At 44.4% G+C, this 20298-nt stretch overlaps 1 protein-coding gene across 1 annotated transcript in view; it reads right to left on the bottom strand.

Annotated features, from left to right (window-relative positions):
• The window catches only part of COL4A3 (collagen type IV alpha 3 chain), a 136290-nt gene that overhangs the window by 70814 nt on the left and 45178 nt on the right, over positions 1-20298 (bottom strand). The window contains exons 2-5 of the mRNA XM_066346607.1: positions 5622-5678; positions 3772-3861; positions 773-817; positions 137-181 (exon numbers count right to left, since the gene is read on the bottom strand). Coding sequence (XP_066202704.1) covers positions 137-181; positions 773-817; positions 3772-3861; positions 5622-5678 — 237 coding nt within the window. The remainder of the gene's footprint in view (positions 1-136; positions 182-772; positions 818-3771; positions 3862-5621; positions 5679-20298) is intronic.

Genomic DNA, 20298 nt, shown 5'->3' with positions numbered 1-20298 from the left:
TTATGCTAGTCTACTGTGCTATTTATATTATGTAGCAAATTTATCAATACCTATTTCTCTGTGCTATGATTTAACATATTTATTAAAATGAGCTTACCTTTTATTTTTTCAGTTTCACATTGTTCCCCATACTTACCGGAAGTCCAGGAGGACCTGAAAATCCTGGTAATCCAGTTACTCCCTAATGGCAGAAAAGGGGAAGGGTGGCAAGAAAAATACTTTAAAAATGTTCCACTTATAAACAGAAAGTCATTTACCATTCCCATAAACCCATCCTGCAACCATAATTGGGAATGGCTAAAAACTATTTGAAACACACACAAAAACAGGTTTGACAAACTTTTTATAAATCTTACATTTATATAAAATTTAACAAAGAGATAATTACAATTGTTTAGGCCTTTTTTTTGGGGGGGGTAGACTTTACATATATGTTTTGGTTATAGCAGAGCGCTCCAGTGTTTCACGAATACCACTACATGCATATGCGCACAGTAGTGTTAGTACCACATCATCCAGTCACAGAGCACCACTGTGGAGGGTCCTTCATACTGTTTCCATCAGTTAATACTCACCCCACAGTGTCACCCCTATTTTGACTTCTACCATTAGAGATTAATTTGACCTGTTTTTGAACTTCATCTAGAGAAGTACACCATACACAATATACTCCTTTGTGACATCTGTATAACTTCTTCAGTGCAGAGCTGTTTATTTATTTATTTATTTAAAATTCATCAAACAATCAGCATGGATGGGTTGGACTACTAACCCTTACACCTTTGGGGCCAGTGAGTCCTGGAAGTCCCGGCGAGCCCTAGATCCAAGCAGAAAAACAAAAATAAACACCAAGAAAATCATTTGGCATCGAAAAGATTTATAAATGAAAAGTCCTGGTTTTGATAACATGCCAAACAGTTTTGCTTTTGTGTTTATTCTGTTGTTCACATGGCTCAGTTACTTGCTGGTTTCACTGGAGCTAAAATATAAATATAAATATTTATCAGTTAAAGACAAAGAAAATTACATTCAAACACTTGCTACTCAAAGGAAGGGTCTAACATTAGCATCATCTGGGAACTTGTGAGAAAAGTACCCCCATCTCCCAGACCTATTAACTCAGAATCTGCATGGCAACAAGATTCAGTGATGAGTCATGTTCACATTGGTGTCTGAAAAGTTCTGATGTGAAATGTCCACTTTAGCCAGACAGCTGCTGGGGTCTGATAAGAATGAGTGGCAGTCACACCGTGGACGGCCACAGCCGCCAACATTTCTGTGCATGAGAAATGCTTTATTAACCAAATGTGCCTGACAGGCACAGATAAATAAACAGCGAAGCGAGGTCTGCCTGAGCCAGAGATAAGCTTGTTTTGGGCACATTATGAACACAGTTTTGAGGTCCTATTTCTTAGAGAATAATAACCTTAAATGGACACCATTTTAACTAGCCCAACTGGGCGTGGAAGTTCCACTGTCCAACGCCATTTCCACCATTCCTGAGAGTTTCAGTGTGACTTGGGACGTTAGGTTATTTGAGAAAAGGGTTGTTATTACAGTCTTCTGAGGTTGGACTGTCAAGGCCAAAGCAGGCTTTTCCGGGCTGAGATGGCCTTGCTGGCCGTGTGGCCGGGTCCCTTCCCGGAAGGATGCTTTCTGTGTCTGCAGAAGACAGAAGAGTGGCTTGCAGGTTTGACTTCCCCACTGTAAATATTCCCAGGCCAAAAAAAAAAATATATATATATATATATTTAAAAGAAGATGGGAAGTTGATAAATTGGAAGCATCCTTCAGTCAGGGTTTGAGGTTGTCTGCTCTAAATCAAATTCTACATCCAGAAGCTACGCTATAAAATATGGGCCCCGTGACGACATAACGCACAGGTTGTCCGGATTTGCTGTACGGAACCCCATTCCCGTCACGTAGCTTCTGCTGAGCACCGGGCGCTCACAGCTTCCATTTTAATGTATTGGCGGCATCGCTAAAGAAATGCTGAGAGAAACACGTAGCGCGGGGCGTGGAGAACAAAGCCAGAAGGAAGACGCTGGTAGTAAGTTGATCTGCAAATTCATTCCTCCAGCGAGATGGAGGGCTACCTGCAGACACACCTGGGAGGAAGGCCACGGGATGTGTCTGAATTCAGACACTGAATGTCCAGAATCCAATGACTTTTTGAAACGTAGGACCATGAGAAGGACAAATGGAGAAACAGAACGCGTGCATGAACAGGCCAGACAGGAACGGGCCGAGTTCCTGGAAGACAACGGCCTTCGCATGTTCACCTGGCAACTGCAGGCGTGGGTTGAGCTTCCTCGATTATAGAAGTTTGATTCTGGCGTCACATAAAAGCAGGTAGGAACTCTAATTTCCCCCACCTGTGTTGCCTGTGTTACCCAAGACAAATTACTAACGTGTTCTGAGTACTGGTCTCCTCACCAATACAATGGAGATATAATAATGAGGACTGGCTTACGAGCCACCAGAGTCATGGTGTTGGGAACCACTGGGAGGTATAAACGAGGTACAGTCAGGAATACATGGCCCAGTGCCTGGCACAGTCAATTTGCAGTAAGCAGTACCTTTGATGACCATTTCACTATTCTATACAATACTCAGGAAATCTGAAACCACTGGGTGGAGATTGATAATGAGTTCACAGCTCGCAGGAGGGCCGCAGTCAGGGGGGGTGAGCGTGTGAGTGCGTGAGAGCCCAGGCTTACAGCTGGCCAGTGTCCACAGCAGGAAAGAGACATCAGCAAATCTAGTGGTTATGAGTTCTTTAGCAAATCCTCTAGGGCATTGATTTAAACAAAGCCCTTTGTCGGATCACAGACTTTAGGATAAAAACGTGTGATCAGTGTGAAGGCAGGGCAGTCGGCTCAGGTCAGAACCTTAGGGACCCTGATGTTTAAGGGATCAGCTGAGAAAGAGGAGCGCAAGAAAGACAGGAAGAGCAGGAAACATGAAGAGAGTCAGAACAAGAAGGATTGCAGAAACAAAGAAAGACTGGGTCTCAGGGGAAGAGAGTGATGCCCTCCGTGATCTCAGACACAGAGCAGAGGGGTTCGGGCCAGGTAAAGACACAAGGTGTCCACAGGCACTGGCCACCGGGAAGGCCCGGGTGACCTCTGCAGCAGTGTTGTCAGGAGTGAGGACACAGAAGGGAAATTATCACCTGCGGAGGAGTGAAGAGGAGAGGAACTGTAGCCGGCACGCTTAGCTTTTTTTTTTTTTAAAGAGAAGTTTGACAGAAAAAGGAAAGACAGTAAAAATATGGTATTCCTTTGGTTACAGGACCCGAAAGGTCTAGTCTAGAGGAAATTTTATCTTAACACGGGGAAATACTGGTATGATTAAGAACTGAAAGAGAAAATCCAGCATCGAAAGGAAAGTTGGAATGTCCCAAGACAAAGGAGATGGCTCCTGGGACAAGGTTATACTTGTCATCCAGTGAGCAGGATACAGGCTGTTGGGTTGGTTCTGAGTGGAAGGTGGAAAGAACTTATCCCTCTGTGGAGAAGAAAAGACGGGAAGGGGCCGATGCAAGGGCAGAAGCTGGGCAGACGGGGAGAAAGAGGAAGCAGATCGGGGACTGGAAGAGGATAACCATCGTCTGTGATGGTCTCGAATCAGGACGCAAGTGTGAGGGCGAAGAGGGATTTGCCGTGGCCTCTCCAACCCGCTAAGCTGTGGATGTTTCTCCGTGTCCTCAGCAGCCCCGGAGCAGGCACAAAGAAGGTTAGGGTTCCTCCACCTTACAGGCTGACTTACCTTGGGTCCCGGTGGTCCAGGCAAGCCTTCTGGACCTGGGAATCCCTTCTGGCCAGGACAACCAGGAGGTCCAGGGAAACCCTTCTCCCCCTGTTAAAACCAAAACAAGACAGGAAACACACAGGACAAAAACCATTCAACAACCTACACAGCCTTGACCACTGTGCTTTTTATCTTTGTGCCTGGATAACGTTTTGCATGCCTCCCCCCCCCACCTTAGATGTAAACAGAATTAGCCCTCAGCTGTGAGTGCATCAGTAACTGATAAGCTGTCAGCTGCTAGCATTTGTCTGTAAAGCTTGGACCTCCTGGTCCTTGACCTGTAAACACTTTCCCCCACACGGCAGAGCTCCACAGAGCAGGGAGTGAAGGGAAAAGTCAGGAACGCAGGGGACACCCAGTTAGGAAGACCGCGGTCAGTGGAGTGTGCCTCGGGAGAGGGAGAGAGAGAGGGGGCCGGGCACAGGAATGTGTCTGGGAGTGTGCGGAACTGCTCTACAGCTCGACAAGAACAACACTCAGGCTGTGGGTTTTCGTTCCTTCTTGATGACACAGGAATTAGCAATGCAATCTGCTATTTGTGTAGGAGATGAAGGAGGGATAGCAAGGGGTGGCATCGATATCCTGTGTGAGCCAAACAGTTCTTCAGAAAGAGTCAGATGCTATGATGGGGAAGCCCCTAGTGATAAGGGAGCGAAAGGGACTGAGGCCCAAGCAGGGACACGGTTCTGCCAACAAAGAACCTTCCCAGGGACGTGGGTCCTGGGAGTATTCTTTACAAGTCAAGCCCACCAGTTGATTTGGTCAATATAGCTATACAATTGCTAATTAAATTTTAAAAGAAAGAGAGAGAGAGAGAGAGAGAGATCAAACCTGTTTACAGGTCAAGGACCAGGAGGTCCAATAAAAAGATGAATAAAATAATTTGGTAGAATTCTCTCAATACTCAAGTCCCTTCACACATCTTACAATAGCATCCTGCACACAGCAGGGCTCCAACAGTGTGTCTTGAATGTAAGATTGAATCATAGCTTCCCAACATGACTCTGAATATATTGATACTACATTAATAGCTTATGAAAAAAAAAATCCTAAATCAAACTACACACGAAGTTTAAAATAATTTAAAATGAATGTCATAATTACTATTTTATTAGAATATAAATTATATCTAAATTATTTTATCTAAAGAGCTTAAAATATGTTCTTTTGAAAATATGTTTAAGCCATCACCTTTCAATATTAAGTAAGTCATTAGTGTAGCTGTGGAAAGGGTTTTTGTATACAAAGACAAAACTTTAGTTCCGCCTTTCTCTTAATTATCACAAATTGCAAGTTAATGGAGCGAATTAATGAGATTTCACAGCATTCCTTTTTTTTTTTTTCTTGAATTCTGCAATGGAGTCGCCCTTCCCTCTGCTAAATTTTTACCTCAGTGAGATTGCTGGATTCTTCCGCTAGGGGGCGCGCCTGCACCAATGCTGCCGGATTTAAAATTTGCGGGTTTCCAAGTTTATGTCAAAGTGAGTGAATGAGCGAATCAAGCTATTTCCAGTTATTCTCTCGTGTTTAGCAACACTGTAAATAAGGTATACATAAACTTTCTTTTTTGCTAACTTGCTATTTTTTTCTTTACTGGCTAAGAGAATTAAAATACCTGCCAGTGTTTACAAGTTAGCTGAAGCTTCCTGGAAGGTTTCCAGGTTATTGTTTATGTACAATTACTTCAACATTGGATTTGGGGAATGGAAAAACCTACTGCTAATCTTTCCTCTCCTAATAATCGAAGAGTGTGAATTCCTGGACGAGCTCCGTAGAGGAAAGAAGCAGAATAAAGCTCTCATTTTTACCTTCTCCCCTTTGGTCCCGTGGCAGAAGCACTGGCCCTTGTCCTTACAGATGCAGCCCTAGGAGGAGGGAACGAGAAAGGGGTTTGTGTCAAAACAGCTTAATGAGTCCCAACTGACCCGGCAGCAGCCAACAGAATTTTCTCTTCCTGGAGCGCTGAACACTAATATTATTACCTCAGGAGCCGTGTGGGACTATGGCACAGTGTCAACAGCAATCGAGTAGATAGAGCAGGAGCTATTCCATAAGAACTGTCCGATGGGTGTCCATCATTAGTATTGTATTAGCACAGAGCTAATTCTCCAAAGTTGTCTGAACACTAGGTCATCCAAGACACCAATTCCCCCCGCTGGCTTTTTGTTTGTGCTACCTTCTCCCCCTCTCATGCCAACAAGAGAGCCGGGCTTGGTGTCCTCCAAACTTTAGGGATGCTTTTGTCACGGACTGAAAAACAAAAGCTTTCTGAAGACAAGACTGTTCTTGGCTTTTGTTTCCGGAAGCGTGAGGACCTGTTGGGGGCTGTCCCGAGAGCTGAGGGATCTGGAGGAGGCAGCCGGGCCTCAGCAAGGGGAGCCTGAGTCTCGCACTCAAGGTGCCCGGACGCTGGGCAAGGAAGCTAAAAACAAGTGAACACGGGACTAGTGTGCGTTTAGTTGCTTAGATATTAAAATACTTCTTGGAAAAAATTTTAAACTTTCAGAAGAGTTGAATACAGTACAGTGGACCTTACATATCTTCTCATTTAGTTTTACAAACTGTTAACATGTCCCACCACCCCTTCCTTCCTCTTTCTCTAGACACACACGCACACACACACACACACACACACACACACACACACACACTTTTTGCCAAACCATTCCAGAATAGACTGCAGACACCATGTCACTTCACGCCCAGGAGTACTTTTACCTGCACCTTCCTGCCCGAATAAGAGAGTATTCTCGTGCAAGTACCACATCATTCCCAACCCTAAGAAATCACCATCGAGGCAACCACTAACTTCAGGTTACTAGTTTTTAAATAAGGTCTTCAGCCTTATACAAGGTCCCTTGGGAACTTTAGAAAATGAAAAGCTCTTGAATTTTTAGAAAACCTTTCATTTCATACCAGAGGTTTGGTCTCAATCAGTGCTTTCACCTATAATCAATACCCGAGGTCTGGTCTCAGCGACTGTGGTCACCATTCCAAGACTCCTGAGGACGCACCCAGTGGCACCCAGAGGTTGAGTGTGGGGCTCAGAGCCAGCTCCCAGGCTGCGCTTCTATGCCTGGGTTAACAGAACTGCCCCCAGACCGTTCCGGCTTTAATTTTTAGTTAAACCGGCAAGGTGTGGCCTCTCTATACATCTGCACAACCGAAATGACTAGGACTTCGGAGTATGTAACAGATTTACTGACATGTGGATGCACCACCTGACCGAATGATAAAAACGATAGTCCTGGCTGCATAGCTCCGTTGGTTAGAGCCTCTGCCTGATGTGCCCGGTCTGTGGGGTCCATCCCCGGTCAGGGCACATACAGGAATCACCAATGAATGCGTAAGTAAGTGGAACAGTAAGTTGATGTTTCTTTCTCTTCTTCTCTCTCTAAAGTCAATAATAATAAAAATACAAAATCCTACTCAGGGTGTCTGGCAGGCCCTGGACGTCAGTGCGGCCTGTGTGAGCCCACGGGGAGGTGGGCACAGGACCAGAGTGGCCCAGGTGATACTGCAGAGGGCCCGGCGCAGGGCCACGGGAAATAAGGCTTCACTTCAGTGTTTATGGAAATGATGACAGTAGCTTCAGGCTCAAGATAATAATTTCTCTGAGTTAGGCTGTTTTCCCTAAAATAAAAATTTGAACTTGCAAATGTGTTTTAATAATTCAGTAACTCAAATAGGTTATTGAACCAAACAACAGAATGGCCATATTTTCATTTTCCTTCCTTTTGATCCACTCTTTTGGGGCCCATGTGTGAAGCACCATGAATATATTAATGGCATGGGACCCATTAATTACTATTCAAGTGCTAAATTCATTAAAAGCCAGTATGACCACATTAAGAAGGCATAACTAATGGATACTTCTTAAGCAACATTTTTATGATTTTTCCTCTTCAAACAATCAAGTACCCCTTCATTTCCATATACCTTCATGAAATAAATCATTTGTCGCGAACAGAAAGCTCTTAATAATGTTTTTATGGCTTTTCTCCGCCTGCTAACCATGAACGCATCTGGAAGTAACCCAAGGGTACGTGATGTTTTAGCATTTTCGCATGTTAAACCGTTACACTTGTGAAAATCATTCTTTTAACAGCCACATTCATTTTTTTTTTACAACAACCTCACTTAGAATGCAAAATAAACTGTATACACAGTAGAAAATTTGAAAAGGTTTAGAAACCTAGACATCACCGGCTTCAGGCGAGGTCTACGTAGGATCTAGTCCCAGATTTCCGGCTACTGAGCTTTGGACAGATCACTTCATCCTTCCCAGTTACCTCATCTGAAAAGGAAGGTGTTGCGCTCTCCCTCGTGCTGGTTTTGGGAGGAGGGTTTGAGGCGCTGTCACAGGGTCTGCAATGAGTGCCCTGCGTGGGGTCACAGCCTCCACAACAGGGGCCACCCGTCTACTTTTTGCAGCAATATCCTACGTGCTACTACTGTCTGAGCCTTTCTTCAACCCGGCTGGACTAGCCACGATTTTCCCAGATTATTTCCTCCGGAAGTGCGTTGCCTAGCGCCAAAGAACTGGTCCTGATTCTAAGGTCAATGGTAAGTGAGACAGAAATATTTGGGTTAAACTACTGTGCCTTAACTACAGATATGAACAGTATTCCTAGAGTATATTAAATATATTGATATTATTCAATTAACCAAACATCACGTGTCTATGAGTACATCACTATTCATTTGCTTAATAAAATAGTGGTTTGAGACCCCCAACGATATGCGATGCTTATGAATGAAAAGTGCCAATCAAATATATCTTACAAGGACAGCAGGCACTGCCGGGAACGCTGGCTCGTTGTCTCTTGCACTTATCTCTTGGTATCAACTCCTGCCCTGCTCATGGCTGGCCCATGTGTCACCTACATGTTGCCTTCTGTACCAGGTTACTCTGACAGAGAGGTTAAGGGTGGACTTCCTGGGCCTCGATCCTAGCTCATCCCAGTCACCAGTGTGACTGTAAGTGATTCCCAGTGCCTCAGTCTGCACCTCTGTAAAGTGAGGTCAAATGGGTTAACACTGGTAAAGTCCTTAGACAAGTACATAAGATGCTTATACTGAAGTCTGTGAAGGAAGTCAGAATACATAATCCCCAAATATGCCCCAAACACATAAATATGATTTCGAGCTGAAGGTAATTAAGAAGTAAATTGAGGAAAAGCTTCTCCTTTTCTGCCTCAGGGCAGGAAATCAATTCCCCTGTTACAGGAGACAGATCTTGGCCCAGAGAAGGCACCGGAAGAACCTGCCCATGAGCCTTGTTCTGCCCTGTTCCGTCTTTACTACCGACTGGCCACGGCCCGAACCTCTCTGTCCTGTCAGTTCTGCCCACGTTTATCTTTGTCCCTCTTTGTCCCCAAGCTTCCCTCTCTGGCCACCTCTCGAGTCTCCATTCTCTTGTGAAGGCTTCAGGCCCATAGGAAAATTTAACAAAATGTATGTGCTTTTCTCCTGTTAGTCTGACTTTTGTCATTTTAATTTTCAGGCCAGCCAGGGACCCTAAAAGGGCCGAGAAAAACTCTTTCCTCCCCTCACTTCTGTTCTCCTGGGTCACCAATCATGTGGGCTGTAACTAACTTATTGACTTAATATTGCTATTAAATGCTCATGAGTTGAGAACTTTATTGTGTTTACTAGACGGTAAGTAGGAACTGTGTCTTACAATTCTTTATATTGTGAGCACTGGTAGACGGTAAATTATCTTTTTATACCTAAAACTAATAAAAGGTCTAATTATGCACACGCACGTCTTATTGTTCATTAATAGGCCAGGAAATAATTTCCGAATAACTTTGGGCATTTCCTCTCTCTACTCTCAGAACAGCCTGGGCCCAGTGGACGGGCACTCTCCTGCCCTGGGTCCACTCTCTCCTCCCCTAGCCCTGCCCAGCCCTGCCCTGCCCTGCCCTGCCCAGCCTAGACCAGCCCGGGTTAGCATAAGGGGAAGTTGGCAACAGTCAAAGCCAGTTAACACTCTACTGAGCAGGTCTGTTGATTTTGCAGTATAATTATTGACTCTGCCCAGCCAATAGCCAGAGGCAAAAGTTTTTGTGTGTGAAAAGAAGAGCTGACCCAGTGCGGGCAGCGGTGCCAGACGGACCCCACGGGCAGTGCTTCTCAGGGCCCTCCACCCGTGCCCGCCTTCAGCACTGCCCCCGACCCTTGGCAACGTGCCCCGCCCTAAAGCAGGGCGCCCTCTGTGCGCTGCTCTGGGGTGGCCCCTCTTCTCCACGCAGAGCCGCTGTCACCACCCTCGGATATCACAGAAATCTCACTGCAACTGCCACTTCCTATCTTTCAACCCCTGTCCACAGAGCACCGCCCGTCTAGACATCCGAACCAGCCACCCGTTTCTGATTTTCTGGGTGGCAGCGAACGCACGGATCACTGGTGCTGACAAAGGCGGCGGCGGCCAGAGGTCTCTGCGGCGTTTGGGAACAAACAACACGTTAAGGAAGTTTGGCCCATCTTACATAATACAGCGAGGGGTATTTCTAACCCTCAACTCCCGGTCTTTATTTCTTTATTTCCTGCCTTAGAAGATTTGGGGGCCAGGAGGACTGAGACGCCTGCTTCACTCGTGTAAGACCCAGAGACTCCTCAGGATCCCACCATGAGGCCGTAGAGGGGGCGCACTTGGGTGGCAGGAACGCACCAGAATGATGGCGGTCATCAACCCCCTCGGAGCGGTGACTGTCTAAGACACGGCCGGGGCTGTCCGCCTGGGTGTGATCTCTTCTACACCTGCTAGCAGTTCTGGGAGTGGGGACTGTCATTAGACCCATTTTACAGATCAGCAACCTGGGGTTTCCACAGGCTCAGGCTCGGGGCAGGAAGGGACGCAACGCGGCGGGGGGAGGGGGGATCTGAACCCGGGCCGTTTGCCCAGAGCCACATTCTCACCCGCCCTGCTGTATTTTGTCACTGACTGGCTCTGTGGGCCACCGAGGCGTCAGGGGCCTCCCTCTGTCACTGTGCCCCCGATGATATGCTGTCGAGTCTCAGAGATAAAGATGGCCCTGTCGTTATGAAATCAGCGGGGTAAGCCAAGAGCCCCCACACTGTTTTATCCTCTGTCTGTGAGCGAGGGAGGGAATTTTGTAACAAGAACTTTTTACAAAAGCTTTTGTTCGAAGTCTTCAACAGTGCAGGTATTTTATTATTTTTTTAGTATTTTATTTTTATTTTTTACTGTCTATTTTACTTCACTAAAAATGAACAATGGGAAATAAATTTCACCCAGAACACTAAAAATGAAAGTTCATCTCAAATGCAGAAAAATTTCCTCTTACTTTACCTTTCAAGTCCTACAATTTATTATTTTCTCAAACTAAGTTCATCCGAAGCAATGTTTTCCTCCAGTTTGGAAAACTACCAATTTAGAATTGACTTCCTGGTAGAAAAAAAGTACAGTAAGAATAAACAGAGGAAAATTTTAAAGAAAATGATTCAGGCAGCTGATGGAAAAAAGTCCTTAGGCTGGCAATTCTTTGCAGACAAAGGTGCACCCTGGAGGTTGTCTGAGGTCCCACAGGCTCCACACTCCTTTGTGGTTATAAATCAGAGAGTACGCAGACTGCAGGGCCCTTATACTACCTTATACTGATTCCGAGGTTCTCCAGATTTTATCTGGAGCCCAGAACGTCTTCTTTTCCCTTACACCAGGAGTCGGGAAACTTTTTAGCTGAGAGAGCCATGAACGCCACATATTTTAAAATGTAATTCCGTGAGAGCAATACAACGACCTGTGTACCTTACGCATTATCCAATAAAAATTTGGAGTTGTCCCGGAGGACAGCTGTGATTGGCTTCAGCTACCTGCAACCATGAATATGAGCGGTAGGAAATGAATGGATTGTAATACATGAGAATGTTTTATATTTTTAACGTTATTTTTTTTTTATTAAAGATTTGTCAGTGAGCCAGATGCAGCCACCAAAAGAGCCACATCTGGCTCGCGAGCCATAGGTTCCTGACCCCTGTCTTACGCGCATGAGCTGACTGCAGTTGGGAGAGACAGCACAGATCTATTATAAAAGCACAGGCCACGCTGCCTGTCAGCTCTCCTGCTCAGAGCTCTGCAGACCGGACAGCCAGGGCCCAGTAACCGGGGACTTCTGTGGCGGGGCCGTCGCCTTAGCAAAGAAGAACACTGATGGCTGACTTGGACTCGAAGTTCTGTGGCGGGGCCGTCGCCTTAGCAAAGAAGAACACTGATGGCTGACTTGGACTCTGGCTCGGGTCCTGGCTGGCGCTGGTCACCACCATGGAACTGCCTTCTGGCTGGCGCTGGTCACCACCATGGAACTGCCTTCTCCCTAGAAGTGGAGCGCAGTGGATGCTGTGCAATTCGTACTGATCGGGGCTGACCCTATGCCAGGGAATCACGAATAAAACTCTCTATAAAGGATAAGAAGGCAATCTGATACCCTGAATTTGCTGTTAATAAAAGTCTATTATATAAATGTCTGGGAGTCTTTTGTTGCATTTGTGGTGATTGACACACTTCTTGGCTGACACCAGCTCAAATCAGATTGTGATTAAGACAAACCTCCCTCTACGGTTTCATGGAAATGGAAGTTCCCACTTTTAGGACCTATCGATGACCTGGAGCCCAGCTGCAGAGAGTGGGGCGGAGGGCCCAGAATCTGCCTTTGAACCAAGCAGCTCAGAGGCTGGGATGCCCCTTGGTATAGCAAGCATTAACCAGGAGCTAAAACTCATCTAGGAGACTCTAATGCTAACCTCTGTGGTATTTATGAAATAAGAAAACAGAACTAACTTTTTAAAATAGAAGATAGTTGGGATTCATTATCAATCCTACATAAATTCCCCATTGTGTCACTTTCTTGATTAAAATCACTTGTTCATTCTCCCCTGGCCAGCAGTGTCAAGTCTAGACTCATTGGCCTGATGTAAGAGGCTTCCTGTGTTTTGGTCCCTACTATTCACCGGCCTCAGAGGCCCTGGCCACCCCGAGCTCTCTCGCATTCCTGTGCTTTTCCACACGGCCCTCTGCGGCATGAATGCCCACTTCTCGTTCCTTACTCAGCTTAGCTACGTTCTCCCTACCCTGGAGCAGTTCAGAGGTTACCTCCTCCTGGAAGACCACTTTCCTACGTCCTCCAGGTGGTTAGCTGCTTTCTCATCTGTTTAGTGCACAAGTGCTCTTATAACACCTGTCTAATTGCATTGCAATGATTTGTTTACGCATGCTATTTTCTCCACCACTTGACAAAGCTTCTAGGAGGAAGCCACATTTTACTCATCTCTATGTTCCTAGTAAAGAGAACAGCTTATAGAGGCGGGGTGGGCGGGGCGGGGGGGTGAAGAGGGGCTGTTTCCTTATCTGTGTCACATGACTTACTGGGCCTTTGGGGGTGGCCGTCCATATACATGGAAAGGTATAAATATAAATAGTAACAGAACAAATACCCTTTCATTCACCACCCAGGGGAGGAAATAACACCTTAAAAACACGGCAGAAGTCCCCGATGTTGTCTCTGAGTCTTCAGTTCAATTTGTTCTATAAAATGGCCTCATTCTGGGGAAATGGAGCTAGCTGCACTCTGTCCTGCTCTGGTGCAGGCGGGGAAGAATACTTGTGGAAATGGAAATGTTGGGGAGAGTCAGTCTTCAGCAAGTAGAGGAAATCAGAAGGACAAGCTCCCGAGAAAATGCAGCCCCCCCCCCCCCAAGGAATCTGCAGAAATCGTGAGCAGAAGTTGGACGATTATGCTAATCCATCCCATAGATCTGAGACGGCATTCAAACAATTTCAACTAGTTTTAAACTTCAAAGGACAGGATACTCCCAGATAGCATCGGGGTTACAATTACAAATAGTAGATGCTCAATAAATGTCAACCATAAGAAAAGATAGACGACGTGGTGCGAAAGGCATCAAGTAGGTGGTAGGTGTTATTCATACAGCTATGGAAGCTATATGGCTATCACTAAAGCAACAAAAGGTTAACAATGAAACTGGGCAAATGCCAAGTACAGTACGATGCTTCCTGGCCCTGAGCACAGATCATAGAGACATCAGCACATACATATGAGGATGACAGCTGGAGTGACACGTCATACCCAAGTAGATGGGAGAGAGTAAGCGATGTCTCTGGAAAAACACACACTTGGCTATTTTAGACATTTTGATGATTGATGATTTTTTTTTTTCTCCTCTAGGTAACTAATGCCAAGAAAAAAAACAATCTTAGGAGCAGATAAATGAGAAATCCACTGGTGAATTAACCAGAGTCCTTAGTATTAGACCTGGGGGGGGGGGGCGCAAATCCACCAGCTGGCAGAGCGCATTAGTATAAACAGAACGGACACTAAGAGCAGCGTAACTGTGTGAGCCGGACAGCCGAGGAAGTGGGAAAGGCAAGGAGCAGACAGAAGTAATGGTCAGATGAGTGAGGTCATATGATATTTTTCTTTCTCTGCCTGGCTTATTTCACTCAACATAATAGTTTCCAGGTCCCTCCATATTGTTGCAAAAGGTAATATTTCCTTCTTTTTCTGGCCCCATAGTATTCCATTGTATATATGTACCACTGCTTTTTTTTTTTTTTTTTTGTATTTTTCTGAAGCTGGAAACGGGGAGAGACAGTCAGACAGACTCCCGCATGCGCCCAACCGGGATCCACCCGGCACGCCCACCAGGGGCGACGATCTGCCCACCAGGGGGCGATGCTCTGCCGCGACCAGAGCCACTCTAGCGCCTGGGGCAGAGGCCAAGGAGCCATCCCCAGCGCCCGGGCCATCTTTGCTCCAATGGAGCCTCGGCTGCGGGAGGGGAAGAGAGAGACAGAGAGGAAGGAGGGGGGAGTGGAGAAGCAAATGGGCGCTTCTCCTATGTGCCCTGGCCGGGAATCGAACCCGGGTCCCCTGCACGCCAGGCCGACGCTCTACTGCTAGCCAACCGGCCAGGGCTGTACCACTGCTTTTTAATCCACTCGTCCACTGACAGACACTTGGGCTGTTTCCAGATCTTCGCTATTGTGAACAATGCTGCCATAAACATGGGGGTGCATTTCTTCTTTTCACTTGGTGATATGGTGTCCTTGGGCTATATTCCTAGAATCTATGTAAACACAATTAATTAAATAAAATAAATTTAAAAATAAATAAATAAATAAATAAATAAGAAGAAGTAATGGTCAGAGGACGGCGGTTTCATCCCCTGCTATCTTATTTCAGATCGAAAGATGGGGAAGTCTGCTCAGTGGTGCCGTCTGTTTTGTAAGAATACAAAAGGCCAAGAGGAGTGGCTTTTCTTTTATAAATTCTGTATTCTAGAATCAAAGCTACAAGTTGGCAAAAACAACCAAATGTAGAATGTAAAGCCGGTGAAATTCAGGTCTAAATGTTAAGCGTCTTTTGGAGCTCCCTGAGATGATTTATATTTGCACTCTTGAGTAATATTTGCTTTGCTTCTATCTTAATATTAAAAGCATCTTTTAGCTGTTGCTAAATGGGGCTTGATTATTCGGCTCAGATCAAGAGAGCAGGCACCTAGCTGGCTTGCTTCACTGTTAGTTCGGGAAGGAAGCTATGAAAAGAACAACAGTGCATTTCAATTAGTTTTCTTAAAATAGAGATGTAATCATTATTATGTCTGAATTTTAAAAACACGCAGTGTTTTTACATGACATTTTTTCAAATATGTGATTGCATTTAGAAACCCTAAAAGGGGCTTTAGCTTTTCTAGTAAGTTAGAAATCAAGATAATTATATATATATAATTCATATATATATATGAATTTACATATATCTATATAACTATCTATATATCTACATCAGCTATATCTATAGCTATACCTATCTATCTATAGCTATATCTATCTGTATCTGTATATGACCTGTAACAGTCCTTTAATAAGACTGGCAATCAGGACTAATGAAAGCAGCAGTGTTGTAGGCTGTGCTACAATCATTACACTACGTTGATACTCAGTCAAGTTCAGGTATCTCCAAAGACACTGACTCTGGGAGTTTGCATGTGTATTTTAACAGTGAACGTGAACATCATAGCAGTGCCGAGAGCATCCTCAGCCCTCCAGCAAGTGTGCTCTTGTTTACAGAAATATTCTGCACCATGGGACAAGCAAAGCCAATAATGCCCCAAATGATGTTTAATTTTTAGGCTTCTACATTTTAAAACTTTATCTCCAAAGAGAAACACTTAGGTCTTCTCCGAGAAGATGGTGTCCGGAGTCTGAAGAAGCACATCTTTTCTTGCACAATTATCTCCACTATTGCATTCAGTTGCTGAAACCACAAATTTCATTTCTGAATCTTCGTATGGTAAATAAGCTCTGCTGCTACTGCTAGATACCATATTGATCATTCTCACCATTTACAACTTCCCTGGAAAAATGGAGAAAAACCCCCAAGTTAACAACCATCATGTACTGAGGATACTAAACTTTATTTGTTTTTCTGTCTGATACCAGCTTTTTCTATAGTCCAAGTGTATGAATTGGCACAAATACTCAAATAAAACAGGGCTGTAGCCAAGAAAGAATCGTGGTTAGAATCAAGACAAGCTATTGCAAATACTTAAAACCAGCAAATATGCCTTCAGAATGCACACACCTGCTCCGTGGTAAATAGCACTTTGCAAACTGCTTGCTTAGAAAAAAAGCAAATTGGTTGATGTTAATGCAGAAAGAAAAAGTCACTACACTACACAATTATTAGGAGTCTCATTTGGACCCAGGGTTGCTGGGAAACATACAATATTCTACGAAGTACAGTTTCTAGATAACTGAAGTTTAGGCCTAAAAGTGCCCAAACTTTGCTCATCTGTCATTATATAATACGCTACTCTGCCTTTGGAAATAGGTTATAAGTGGTATAATTCTCTCCCCCCCCCCTTTTTTTTTCTGAAGCTGGAAACGGGGAGAGACAGTCAGACAGATTCCCGCATGCGCCCGACCGGGATCCACCCGGCACGCCCACCAGGGGCGACGCTCTGCCCACCAGGGGGCGATGCTCTGCCCCTCCGGGGCGTCGCTCTGTCGCGACCAGAGCCACTCTAGCGCCTGGGGCAGAGGCCAAGGAGCCATCCCCAGCTCCCGGGCCTTCTTTGCTCCAATGGAGCCTTGGCTGCGGGAGGGGAAGAGAGAGACAGAGAGGAAGGAGGGTGGGGGGTGGAGAAGCAAATGGGCGCTTCTCCTATGTGCCCTGGCCGGGAATCGAACCCTGGTCCCCTGCACGCCAGGCCGACGCTCTACCGCTGAGCCAACCGGCCGGGGCCTAATTCTCCCTTTTTGAACACTGTTTCTGTCATTGTCAACATTCTTGTGCCAGTGATTAAGAAATGTTTGTTGAGTGATGCTATTGTTCGTATAGAGATATTTGCATCTATAGCATTTGATAGCAAAATGGCATATGATTTTAATTGTTAAGTATGCTTTTTATTTTTTTGAGGGAAGCATTTATTGTTGTATTGGCTTCCAACCTTCCTTCTTTCTACTGTTGGTTTCCTGCCCATAGTTGCCTGTACTTCTTCCCACGTTTCTAATTGCTTCATATATATTCTTGATTAAAAATCAAGTAACTAGCCCTGGCCAGTTGGCTCAGTGGTAGAGCATTGGCCCAGCGTGCAGGAGTCCCGGGTTCGATTCCCGGCCAGGGCACACAGAAGAAGCACCCATCTGCTTCTCCACCCCTCCCCCCCTCCTTCCTCTCTATCTCTCTCTTCTCCTCCCGCAGCCAAGGCTCCATTGGAGCAAAGTTGGCCTGGGCACTGAGGAAGGCTCCATGGCCTCCACCTCAGGCACTAGAATGGCTCTGGTTGTAATAGAGCAACACAGCAGATGGGCTGAGCATCGCCCCCTAGTGGGCATGCTGGGTCGATCCTGGTCAGGTGCATGCAGGAGTCTGTCTTTCTGCCTCCTCGCTTCTCACTTCAGAAAAATACAAAAAAATATCAGGCGACTGAAGTTTGGTAGACTTGCTTGTAAATTCAGAATAAAGAGTCTCTGGTAAGGTCTGAAGGCCGCAACTATAATTGAAGTTCAGGAGCTTTGTAGCATTGTCTTGTTTTTTTTATTGTCTAGAAGATAATTGAGATTGCAAGGTATGGGGGGTGTTTATATAAGTAAACGTATTTATATATAAGTAAATATTACAATAAAACATAAACAGTTATATCTTAAACCCCTCCGTATTTTTAAAGAAATATCTAGTTGTAGTAAAACACATATAATGTAAAATTCACCATCTTAACCATTTTTAAGTGCACAGTTCAGTGGTGTTAAGTACATTCACAGTGAATTATTTTCATCTTGCAAAACTGAAGCTCTGTACCCTGACAAGCCCCGCTCTCCTGTGTTGTGATTGTGATGACTCTAGGTATCCCATAGATGTGGACTTACACATTGTTTATCTTTTGTAACTGGTTTATTTCACTTAGCACAATGTCCTCAAGATCCATTCATGCTGTAGCACGTAAACACTCTCTTATTTTTTTTCACAATTACATTTTTAATTTCAAAAGTCACACAAACATCTATCATTGAAATCCAAGGTCCTGAAATACACACTCATACCTATGATGCTAGAAAAACCTGAAGGAGTATAAATCTAACCATGAAACAAACAAGGTTTCATAAGGGGTAAGTTACATACATTATGGCATAGTAATACAGACATATATATTACCTGGAAGAAACAATATAACATTAAGTGAAGAAAAAAGCTTGCTAGACAGTGTGATCATAAATATATATATATGAACCATAGATGCATATGCACAGAAAATCTGAACGTACGAGCACAGACTGGTTAAAAGTGGTCTTCTCTGGATGTAAGATGATGGTGTCTTTCAGATTTGACTTTTTACTTTCTTAAATTAAAATTTTTTGCATACACATTATTTCATAATCAGGAAAAAACAAGAACAACTTTCTTTTTTTTTTAAATAAAAGGAAATGACGACGACAAAGAGTAAATGGTAGACTGTTAACCTATCCTCAAAAATGAAAAATAGTTTGACTAGGCGGTGGCACAGTGGATAGAGCATCGGACTGGAATGCGGAAGACCCAAGTTCAAGACCCCAAGGTCGCCAGCTTGAGCACGAGCTCATCTGGCTTGAGCAAAAAAAAAAAAAAAAAAAAGCTCACCAGCTTGGACCCAAGGTCACTGGCTCAAGCAAGGGGTTACTCGGTCTGCTGAAGGCCCACGGTCAAGGCACATATGAGAAAGCAATCAATGAACAACTAAGGTGTCACAACGAGAAACTGATGATTGATGCTTCTCATCTCTCTCCTTTCCTGTCTGTCTGTCCCTATCTATCCCTCTCTCTGACTCTCTCACTGTCCCTATAAAAAATAAAAATAAAAAAATTTTAAAAATGAAAAATAAAAATTCATTGCTGAGAAAAGTCTATGTGTTAGGTTAGGTTTATATTAATTTCTCATTTCTATCTTATATTCTAAGCCAATTAAACAAACAAACAGTCTAATATAAGTTTCAGACATTCAAGAATGAATCAGCCTGAACACAAATATTTTCAGGTACACTTTTCATTTTTGTGGAGTAGCCCTTCGGTAAGGATGTGATAAGAAAGTTCTCAAAGCAGACACCCAGACTACAGAGTTCTGTGAGTCTCTAAGAAGGCTCTTCAGAATATGGCACACGGGGTAAACGAGAAGGAAGTTAACAATGCCTGTGACCATATTTCAAAGGACTCGGCAGTGTGTCTCAAGTTCTCCACACACACATCTTTGAAATGTTTTTCACTTTACGCGGCCAGTGCCTATAATTCACAATAAACAGGCATTTGAAGAATGGGAAGCCAGTTGTATGTCCAGAGATAGCATTAGTGTTTTTATAGGCTCTGGTTTAAGAAATAAAAATAAAGAAAAAAGGCACAACTATAGTAATCTGGATTAACAGCAAGAAACAAAGAAAAGGTTATGATGCTAAGCTGTCATGAAAATGCAACTTTCTTTAAAATGCATAAGATATGAACAACATAGGTAGAAATCAGAGAAGATACAACTAACAAAAAGCCCCATCAAAAAAGACATCTTTAATACAGTGTGTCTGTAAAGTCATTGTGCACTTTTGACCGGTCACAGGAAAGCAACAAAAGACGATAGAAATGTGAAATCTGCACCAAATAAAAGGAAAACGCTCCCAGTTTCTGTAGGATGATGTGGCAGCATGTGCGCATGTGCAGATGATGACGTAACACCGTGTATACAGTGGTGCAGCCCACGGCCATGCCGGTCCAGATGTGGACGGTATAGAGGAAAGTTCAATGTGTTCTTTCTGTGGCTCGCTAAACTCGAATATGTGACCAAAGTGCAACGTGAATATCGGCGCGTTTATAACAAAGCGCCACCACATAGGAATAACATTCCTCAGTGGGATAAGCAGTTGAAGGAAACCGGCAGTTTGGTGGAGAAACCCTGTCTGGCAGGCCATCAGTCAGTGATGAGTCTG

The sequence above is a fragment of the Saccopteryx leptura genome, chromosome 7, assembly GCF_036850995.1.
Source record: "Saccopteryx leptura isolate mSacLep1 chromosome 7, mSacLep1_pri_phased_curated, whole genome shotgun sequence".
In the NCBI taxonomy this organism is placed as follows: Eukaryota; Metazoa; Chordata; class Mammalia; order Chiroptera; family Emballonuridae; genus Saccopteryx; species Saccopteryx leptura.
The sequence above is the reverse complement of the archived record's forward strand: the minus strand, read 5'-3'. Positions and strand labels throughout refer to the sequence as shown.